This window comes from Oncorhynchus nerka, linkage group LG9b, assembly GCF_034236695.1.
Source record: "Oncorhynchus nerka isolate Pitt River linkage group LG9b, Oner_Uvic_2.0, whole genome shotgun sequence".
Lineage (NCBI taxonomy): Eukaryota > Metazoa > Chordata > Actinopteri > Salmoniformes > Salmonidae > Oncorhynchus > Oncorhynchus nerka.
In genome coordinates, this window is record NC_088424.1 from 28647317 (window position 1) to 28658662 (window position 11346).

General features: G+C 39.2%; 1 protein-coding gene across 2 annotated transcripts in view; it reads left to right on the plus strand.

Moving 5' to 3' along the window:
* The window catches only part of LOC115114863 (gamma-1-syntrophin-like), a 43839-nt gene extending 39684 nt beyond the window's left edge, over window positions 1-4155 (plus strand). For both annotated transcript variants that reach the window (XM_065013488.1, XM_065013489.1), the window contains 4 exons: window positions 19-171; window positions 535-627; window positions 2150-2260; window positions 2441-4155. In XM_065013488.1, coding sequence (XP_064869560.1) covers window positions 19-171; window positions 535-627; window positions 2150-2260; window positions 2441-2626 — 543 coding nt within the window. In that variant the 3' untranslated portion in view covers window positions 2627-4155. The remainder of the gene's footprint in view (window positions 1-18; window positions 172-534; window positions 628-2149; window positions 2261-2440) is intronic.
* The last annotated feature ends 7191 nt before the right edge of the window (window positions 4156-11346 follow it).

Sequence of the window (11346 nt, forward strand, 5' to 3'; positions counted from 1 at the left end):
CTAACGTGGTTCTCTCAGGACAGTGACCTCTTGGACAAGCGGAAGCACTGCTTCAGCATCCAGACGGAGTGTGGAGAGGACATGTTCTACAGCGTAGAGCTGGAGTGTGAGCTGCTCATCTGGGAGAAGGCCTTTCAGATGGCTACTTTCCTGGAGGTGGAGAGAATACAGGTACACAGTATATAAGAGGCAGCACTTTTTCCTAAACCAATTTGGTGGCGGGGTACAATGGCCTCAGTCCAACATCCAGGCTCTCTGTCATCAAAATTGTCACTTGAAACAAATCAAACTATTTTAGGTGGGTTGGGAGTGGGGCAGAGCTAGGCGGGAGGGAACATCCTGCCTATAAAATGGTAGGCGAAACACTGAAAAGTAGTTAAGAGAAGCCGTGACATACTGTACCATACAGGCCAAGCCTAGTCATCTTCTCACAACGGATTTATGTTCAGTTGACATGTTTCACCTGTGGAAGGTTATGCTGTCTATTAAATATGCATCTTGTAACTAACATCATGCACCGTTGCCTCTCCGCAGTGTAAAACATACGCTTGCATCATGGAGAGCCACCTGATGGGGCTGACCGTAGACTTCAGCATGGGCTTTGTCTGCTTCGATGCTGCTTCAAAAGTAAGTTACATTACCGGTACATCAACATTCATTTGTCCAGAAGTCATACATGTAGATGAAGGATACATAGACATGAACACTGAGTTTCTCTAGCGTTACTTTAAAAGTAGAAGTAACCATGACACCATTACCTCCCGAGTGGCACAGCGGTCTAAGACACTGCATCTCTGTGCCAGAGGCGTCACTACAGACCCTGGTTCGATCCTGGGATGTATCACAACCGGCTGTGATCGGGAGTCCCATAGGGCGGTGCACAATTGGCCCAGCATTGTCCGGGTTAGGGGAGGGTTTGGCCGGGGGGTAGGCCGTCATTGTAAATAAGAATTTGTTCTTAACTGACTTGCCTAGTTAAATAAAGGTACAATAAAAAAATATATGTTTTTAAAAATATAAACAATTATTTTACATTTACATTTACATTTAAGTCATTTAGCAGACGCTCTTATCCAGAGCGACTTTACCTTTATTTAACCAGGTAGGCCAGTTGAGAACAAGTTCTCATTTACAACTGCGACCTGGCCAAGATAAAGCAAAGCATTGTGACAAAAACAACAACACAGTGTTACACATAAACAAACGTACAGTCAATAGCACAATAGAAAAAAATCGATGTACAGTGTGTGCAGATGTATAAATGTTTTATACCATTCAAATCTACTCTGTGGTGTTCCTAACTTATTCTGCACCGTGTGCATTTTGATAGACTGAGCACATTTGCTTTGATGGCTGGTCCCCTCCAGCCCAAATCCCTTACATTCTGCCTGCAGTTGACTTTGGCCTTTTGCCAAGTCTGAGTGCCACAATAACTATTCCACTAGAACACATAATGTGGATGAACAGGACGCATCGACAGCTATATTGTTCCCTGTGTTTCTTGGCCTAATTCCTACACAGCAAAGCAAGTGGTTTTTCTCTCCCCAGAAAGTCTCACAGCAGCCTAGCCAACTGCTGACAGGCAGGGTATTGTTTACCAAAACAAGCATGAAAGTACAATTCATATTTAAACTGCAATTGTAAAACAATACACATGGTGGAGAATGTTTAATAATTCAATCAGATAGAAAACCGGCCTTGTCTTATGCACTCAGTGTTCAGATCTGTGTGAAGCCCCTAGGGGAAAAAGTGTTGCTTACGATTGTAGGTTGTGTACATGGATGTCTTGTTTTGTATGGAATGTGTACTATGTACATTCATTTTATATTGCCAAAGCTTTTACATGTGCAAATTCGAGGGCAAATAAAGTTACATTCTATTTATGACCAAGAACAGACTCGTAGATTCAAATCAGCATTAAAAACAGGACATTGGCGCTCATCATCCAAGGTTATGAACTTGCACCGTCTGGTACATTTGCAAATAATTAGGGAAAAAAAACATGATGGGAATCATTTTGTTGTGGAAGATCAGAATAAGATTAGACCACAGATAATAATAATTAGAATGAAAGATAAGATAACAACGAGAAAGAGAAGGTAATGTTCTTTATAAACCACCTTCAACTGTATTTACTTCCTCTATACAGGCGGTGCTGTGGAGATACAAATTTTCCCAACTGAAAGGATCGTCTGATGATGGGAAGAGCAAGATCAAATTTCTGTTCCAAAATCAGGACAATAAAGCAATTGAAGCCAAGGTAACAAACATGTGCTGTATCTCTGATTTAAATTAAATTAGCCAATAGTTATATATTTTCTCATGTTTTCTTTGGCCATTATCAGCTGATACCAATTAAAAATCATGCATAAGAAATGTTTCATTCATTAATTGTTATCCCAAAACATGAATAAGTTAGTGTCTATCTTTTGTTCCACAGGAGCTGGAATTTTCTAACCTCTTTGCCGTGCTGCACTGTATCCATGCATTCTTTGCTGCTAAAGTTGCTTGCCTGGATCCGATGTTTGTGGAGAGTCAAGGTGCTGCGACTACCGCTGGGGGGGTTTCCACGCTCACCAGTGTCTCCTGTAATACACAGACATCCAGAATCAAATACTCCATCTGACAGAGCCTACTCAGCCCCTCTCCTTATCCCTCTCTCCCAAGTCCCCCCTCTCCCCTAAGACACTGCACTTTTACTACATCAAGGCCTAGAGAGGCAGGGGAGAGACCACAAACGAGTGTGTTATACTGTATCCAAAGCCGTCTAATGAACCAGGACATGTGAATCCAACATTTGAAGTATTATTGACAGAACTCTTTTTTTCCCTTCTGAAAGACACATTTGATATTTCATCAGAGAAAAGGAAGCTAGCTGTGTGAACTTTTTGACCAGTACATTGTACTGTACTTCGAAGAACATTGTAACACGAAGGAGTGAGTGCAGAACCAATGGACGTAGAATGGATGGATGGATGATTATAAACATTCTGAATTCAGTTATTTGTCTTTGGTCAGATCCCCAGGCACCTTTCACAATGATTCACACGTGTTGTTGACACTGTTGTTAAACATAACATGATCGTGTTGCCAAGGCGACAAAGCAGACAAACTGTTTTCTACAATATTCAATCCGCTTCTTGAAGGTTTAAGTAGATTTTTGAAAAGGTAGACATACAGTGTAAGGATGGTGACTATAAACAAATTGTTTTCTTCTTTTCGACCAAAGAAGATTTAAAGAAGACTTCATTTGATTTCTGATGATTATAGCAATTATAAGGATGGTCAGTTGGTATTGCCATAATTTATCATTGGAAATGTAAATTAGCCACACAAAAAAACATGTCCCCCTCTCTCTTTTCATGGATATTGATTTCTTAATGACCATGAGTAATGATTAGATTAATAAATATGGATTAGATGGCATCATGGCAGTGTAAACTGCAATGTTACATAGTTAAGTAGTTTTCACCTTTGTGTGGTTGTATAATGAAGTTGAAAGCACTTCATATTCTCTAACCTATGTGTTTTTGATTTATCTGAAAACATCTTTTAATTCAACGAAGAAACACTGAAATATGTGTGTATTATGGATTATACACAAATATGTAATTAATCAACCTCATGGCACCTTTGAATTTTTTTGTTGTTGCCCATGACGTGGTTATAGTCCAACTATAAATATAAATCACATCATGTCAAATTGTATACGATTTCCTTTCAACACGACAGGGTCATATAGAGAGGGAATGACTCAGGTTATAGATGTACGTGAGCATAGCTTTTTTTATTGATGTTGAGGAGAGGACAGGGATGAGTGCTGCTATGATGAGTCTGTCAGAGAGGCAATCGAGAGGTGTTTTTAATCAAGGCATTCAGCAAACAGTAATCCTTCACACACCCAACCTGGACTGGACCCAGATTATGAAGAACGGATTTCACAAAGTGAATCATTGAGAATTATTTTGACGAAGTGCTACAGCCAACATAGTCAGTCAGATTCAGAACATGTGGTTGTGTGAAAATGTCTACACCTGGTCCTGCACTCACTGGAAGATATTGCTCTAAATACAATTCACTGAAATGAATGAAACCCTTTCTGTAATTACATTTTTTTCTGCTAATCTTGATGATGTAAATAAAGGTTGACATCCAAATGAACAAAAGGGGAATAATGAATATGGACGTTTACTTGAGGGATTACTTAAAAGAATTAGGACATCCATTAATTTGATGCGTTCCACAGAGAATACATAGTTGATAACCTCATGCTCTCTTTACCAATGACGATGAACAATATTGACCCATGATTAAAAAGAGGCTGTCTCTGTTATGTCAGTGTAAGTACCACATTGCAGTGACCATAAGTACCACATTGCAAGCAGATTCTAATATGTCCCAAAGCGCTTAGAAAAGCCTCTTTAAACTGTGTCCATCCACTCTAAAGTCAAAATCGATTTGAAAATATTGTAGTCTGTCAACTAATCCAAAAACATATTTTGAAAGGCTTCGACTCAGAGTGCTGTATGAAGTCATGTGCTTGACCACCATTCCCTTCAGTTTCACTAAGTATAAGGCTTCGACTCAGAGTGCTGTATGAAGTCATGTGCTTGACCACCATTCCCTTCAGTTTCACTAAGTATAAGGCTTCGACTCAGAGTGCTGTATGAAGTAATGTGCTTGACCACCATTCCCTTCAGTTTCACTAAGTATAAGGCTTCGACTCAGAGTGCTGTATGAAGTCATGTGCTTGACCACCATTCCCTTCAGTTTCACTAAGTATAAGGCTTCGACTCAGAGTGCTGTATGAAGTCATGTGCTTGACCACCATTCCCTACAGTTTCACTAAGTATAAGGCTTCGACTCAGAGTGCTGTATGAATTCATGTGCTTGACCACCATTCCCTTCAGTTTCACTAAGTATAAGGCTTCGACTCAGAGTGCTGTATGAAGTCATGTGCTTGACCACCATTCCCTTCAGTTTCACTAAGTATAAGGCTAGACTCAGAGTGCTGTATGAAGTCATGTGCTTGACCACCATTCCCTTCAGTTTCACTAAGTATAAGGCTTCGACTCAGAGTGCTGTATGAAGTCATGTGCTTGACCACCATTCCCTTCAGTTTCACTAAGTATAAGGCTTCGACTCAGAGTGCTGTATGAAGTCATGTGCTTGACCACCATTCCCTTCAGTTTCACTAAGTATAAGGCTTCGACTCAGAGTGCTGTATGAAGTTATGTGCTTGACCACCATTCCCTTCAGTTTCACTAAGTATAAGGCTTCGACTCAGAGTGCTGTATGAAGTCATGTGCTTTGACCACCATTCCCTTCAGTTTCACTAAGTATAAGGCTTCGACTCAGAGTGCTGTATGAAGTCATGTGCTTGACCACCATTCCCTTCAGTTTCACTAAGTATAAGGCTTCGACTCAGAGTGCTGTATGAAGTCATGTGCTTGACCACCATTCCCTTCAGTTTCACTAAGTATAAGGCTTCGACTCAGAGTGCTGTATGAAGTCATGTGCTTGACCACCATTCCCTTCAGTTTCACTAAGTATAAGGATTCAGAGGACAACATGAAATGGGGGTGAGGAAGAGCATAACAAGTTGGTTATCTGACATAAGTGTAGAAAGGGAAAGTGGTGCTGTAGATTCTATGCAAAGAAAATTGAAGAGGCACTGTGTTGTGCTTTACATATAGCCTTGATCTCTTTCACATACTCTTGGCTTAGAACACTTCAAAACAAGAGATTTTTTTTTTTTTTTTTTGGCAAATGATAGCTGTTTTATTAACAAATATATAGTGTACTACTTAATAAATAAAATGTTTTATAACATGGGGCTGATTTGAGATAATAGATACATTGTTTGACAGTAAAGTCAGAGATGGTGGCAAATCTTTTTTTTTTCAAACTTGTCAATAATGTATTTTATATCACCACTGAATGAGCCAATGTTACTTTATAAAACAACAACATTATTTACAATTTTTTAGGTTACAGTCGGGGCTGGGCTAGTGCTGGGTTAAGGTTGTTGCTATACTTATTTTCTACAGAAAGAAATGAGATGAGAAAGGTTAAACCACGACTCACTGAGTCTTGGCCAAGTGGAATAATGAAAAAGACTTGGGTGAGAAAAGCTGTGGGACTCTACGGCAGTGGGAAGGCATTAATGATTCAAACAGAGGCAACGCGAAGACTGTGACCTTTACTTTGTGTGTGCTGAAATATGTACATAGTGAACAACAGACACAATTTCAAAAATGTACTACCAGCGTACTTTCAAATATCAACATGAGCCTGATAAGAAAAAAACTGAACAATAGTTTCACCTCTGTACAAATTAATTCAAGGCAAGACCATAAAATTGGCTTGGAATTGTGTCTTTACTGTGGGGACCATTTGGGGAAGCAAACAGAATTGTGTCTTTACTGTGGGGACCATTTGGGGAAGCAAACAGAATTGTGTCTTTACTGTGGGGACCATTTGGGGAAGCAAACAGAATTGTGTCTTTACTGTGGGGACCATTTGGGGAACCAAACAATCCTATCAAGTGTTAACGTACATATGATAATACATCACATCTGGTGCATGGGGTGACCCAAAATCTCAAGGACTAGGTCTCATAAATTATGTTCAACACATTCACTTTGCAGTTTTACCCATAGTAAATGTATTTTCAACACAGTTTCATGTGTGTACATAATTGAGCATTTGCATTTTTCAGAGATAAGATGACTATCAAAATTACAGTTGCTTTTGAGCCATAAGGCCCTGCTACGTATACAGCATATGCTAGTTAGTCAATTCTGTGTTAATGCTTACAATTCAAAAAGGTACACAGTATCACGTCTTCATAAAAATACAATAACCAATATAGAAATCAACCAACTGCATTTCAAACCCAAATATGAATCACTACACCAGAATGAGATGGAAGGCATGTTGAGCCATAGAACTAACACCAGTGGAGTTTGGACCTAGCCTACATACAAGCACATTCCACAGTGCCTTGTGACAGCAAGAGGGCACTACAACAACAAACAAATCAAACCCGATCCAAATGATTTTACATACAGTATCAACATAACCATCTACTTTACTGTTGTCATGTTAATACAAAATAGAACCTCAATAATATATCAACAACTATAATTTCAAAGCAAGATCAATCATCAGTTTCCAAGTATGTGATAAAACTGAAAAATATCAACACAAATGTAACATCTACCAATGAACATGGGCATGCTATTCTTTTTCACGCATTAATGGAATGTACTGTAAAAGCACTGCATCATTCTTAGAAGTCACTATGGTCAGAATCAGGGCCGGTTAGAGCCCCGGGAAGCTAGGGGTCTCAACTTACTATTGAGAATAAGAACAGTAGAATACACCAAGTGCAATTTAGAAATGTGAAAATGCATTTTGAAATATGCATCAGCAGTTTCTCTTGTCAGTCACTCAATTAGCCATGTCAGCTAACATTTTTTGATTGGTAATTAGTCTAGCCAGCTATCTAAACTTGTAGTAATCATGACCAAATAATTGTTTTCTCTCCCCCCCATGGCAAAATGTGTAGAATTGCCAAAAACGTGCTTTAAAACTGAAACATTTCCTCTATACCCCATGGAAGAATTTGTAGAATTGCAAGAAATTAACTTTAAAACTACACATTTTCTCTCCACCATCAAGAGGGGGGTCACTAAAATGGTTTGCCGCGAGCTGGGGGGCCCTCCAACCAAATCTCGCTTAGGGCCCACAAAAGGCTAGTCAGAATGTCCCCATTTACATTGCCATAAAACCAGAGTCACTTGACAGGGAGCGGATAATGTGATGGGTTGAATTGGCACTTTAAAAGCTATCACTTAAAAAGGGAGTTTCACAAGAAAATTCTAACTGATACATGTACAGCTACATGACTCGTATATAATGTGTCTCGTACATTGCTCTAGTCCAAAATAAAAAAATAAATACAGAAAAAGTCTAAAATTTAGACACACCTACTCATTCAAGGGTTTTTCTACATTTTTCTACATTGTAGAATAATAGTGAAGACATTGAAACTATGAAATAACACATGGAATCGTGTAGTAACTAAAAAAGTGTTAAGCAAATCAAAAGATATGAGATTCTTCAAAGTAGCCACCCTTTGCCTTGATGACAGCTTTGCACACTCTTGGCATTCTCTTAACCAGCTTCACGAGGAATGCTTTTCCAACAGTCCTGAAGGAGTTCCCACATATGCTGACCACTTGTAGGCTGCTTTTCCTTCACTCTGCGGTCCAACTAATCCCAAACCATCTCAATTGGGTTGAGGTCGGGTGTTTGTGGAGGCCAGGTCATCTGATTCAGCACTCTCTTTCTTGGTCAAATAGCCTTTACACAGCCCGGAGGTGTGTTTCAGGTCATTGTCCTGCTGAAAAACAAATGATAGTCCCACTAAGCACAAACCAGATGGGATGGTATATCGCTGCAGAATGCTGTGGTAGCCATGCTGGTTAAGTGTGCCTTAAATTCTAAATAAATTAGTGTCACCAGCAAAGCAACCCCAAAACCATCCCACCTCCTCCTCCCTGCTTCATGGTGGAAACCACACAAGCGGAGATCATCCGTTCACCTACTCTGTGTTTCACAAAGACAGCATTTGGAACCAAAAATCTCAAATTTGGACTTATCAGACCAAAGGACAGATTTCCACCGGTCTAATGTCCATTGCTCATGTTTCTTGGTCCAAGCAAGTCTCTTCTTCTTATTGATGTCCTTTAGTAGTGGTTTCTTTGCAGCAATTTGACCATGAAGGCCTGATTCACACAGTCTCCTCTGAACAGTTGATGTTGAGATGTGTCTGTTACTTGAACTCTGAGAAGCATTTATTTGGGCTGCAATTTCTGAGGCTGGTAGCTCTAATGAACCTATGCTCTGCAGCTAGAGGTAACTCTGGGTTTTCCTTTCCTGTGGCGGTCGTCATGAGAGCCAGTTTCATCAAACCGTTTGATGGATTTTGCGACTGCACTTGAAGAAACGTTCAAAGTTCTTGAAATGTTCCAGATTAAGACATGAAGGTCAGTCAAAGTAATGATGGACTGTCGTTTCTCTTTGCTTATTTAAGTGGTTCTTGCCATAATATGGACTTGGTCTTTTACCAAGTATCTTCTGTATACTACCCCTACCTTGTCACAAGACAACTGTTTGACTCAAACTCATTAAGAAGAAACGAAATTCCACAAATGAACTTTTAACAAGGAACACCTGTTAAATTAAATGCATTCCAGGTGACTACCTCATGAAGCTGGTTGAGAAAATGCCAAGAGTGTGCAAAGCTGTCATCAAGGCAAAGGGTGGCTACTTTGAAGAATCTAAAATATTAAATATATTTAGATTTGTTTAACACTTTCTTGGTTACTACATGATTCCATATGTGTTATTTCATAGTTTTGATGTCTTCACTATTATTCTACAATGTAGAAGATAGTACAAATAAAAACCCTGGATTGAGTAGGTGTGTCCAAACTTTAACTGGTACTGTACATCAAACGCAGGATGACAGGTCTATTTTCATGATTTAGGATTTAACAGAATAAGGTGCTTGTTATTGTGGATACTGTCACAGTCCAGAAATAGAAGGATCCCAAAATCTCCCATTATTGAGACTTTGCTGCTACAAATAGAAAAAGCGGTACTATGCAATGTATTGTGAGTGTTTGTGTCATGACCCGCCTCGGGCCATTTGTTGTGGTTTAAAAACACAGTACATATTTTCATACCAGAAAGTAATAGTACATTTATGTTGTGTTTACCAAAGCTGACAAACATTATCTTTCAGAGAAGCCATAACACTTACTAATCACTGCACATCAGTGGAGGCCAGTGAAGGGAGGACAGTTCATGGTAATGACTGGAATTAAATGATATTAAATACATGGAGACCATGTAATACATGTGTTATTGTTCTTACCATCAAGGACCACTTTGGAAACAAGCGTTTTAATTAATACTTTCAAGTGATATCCTCTGGGTCCACATTGTGCATTTTGTTGTATATGTCTGTTACCCAAAATAAATTAAATTCAGTGTGTTAGATACTGCTCCATTCCAAACATTACTATGAGCCTGTCCTCCTGTTAGATACCGCTCCATTCCAAACATTACTATGAGCCTGTCCTCCTGTTAGATACCGCTCCATTCCAAACATTACTATGAGCCTGTCCTCCTGTTAGATACCGCTCCATTACAAACATTACTATGAGCCTGTCCTCCTGTTAGATACCGCTCCATTCCAAACATTACTATGAGCCTGTCCTCCTGTTAGATACTGCTCCATTCCAAACATTACTATGAGCCTGTCCTCCTGTTAGATACTGCTCCATTCCAAACATTACTATGAGCCTGTCCTCCTGTTAGATACTGCTCCATTCCAAACATTACTATGAGCCTGTCCTCCTGTTAGATACTGCTCCATTCCAAACATTACTATGAGCCTGTCCTCCTGTTAGATACTGCTCCATTCCAAACATTACTATGAGCCTGTCCTCCTGTTAGATACTGCTCCATTCCAAACATTACTATGAGCCTGTCCTCCTGTTAGATACTGCTCTATTCCAAACATTACTATGAGCCTGTCCTCCTGTTTGAAGTGACATCAGTCACCACTGCAGTACAGGATTATTATTATTATTATTATTATTATAATATGAGTCCTATACCCGTGACTTTATGGGTCTTCAGTGTTGACATACAGTAAGTGATTCAAGGTCTAGATAAAGAGCTGGAGATGATGTGTGGGTGAAAGATTTCTTGAAACCAGAATCAATATGTTTTCATTCACCATTAGAAAAATCTTAATCCATCAGATTCCCCGTTCGCTTAACTGCTGGTATGATAATTGCAAACCCTTTGCATGTCAACAAAAAAAAGAGGGAAAAACAAGTCTGGCGGACGAAACATTCAAGGCAATAAAAATGTATCACCAAGTTAAAATGCCTATTACGTGCAAAGTGAGAGAAAGCAAGAGGATATAACCATTCTAAAGAAATACTTGAGATTTAAAAATGCGGTACAAAATAAATGCCAAACCAATCTCCCATTGAGCTCTCATCGTCACACAGCATTACAATCCCTCTACTCAAACAGTGTGAGGAAAGAGCAATGAAAGAATTGCCCCTTCAATGATTCATGAGGAAATGTTTCAGAAAATGTTCCATAATAGTCTTTGATTCAAATAGGAAGTGTACATGCATTTTTTTTGGTCTCTGGTTATTCTATTCAGCAATTGTAAATCTTAATTCAGTAATATCAAGTTCCATAATGCTTCTAGAAAAAGGTGCAGTAAAAATCTGGATTTTTACATGATCA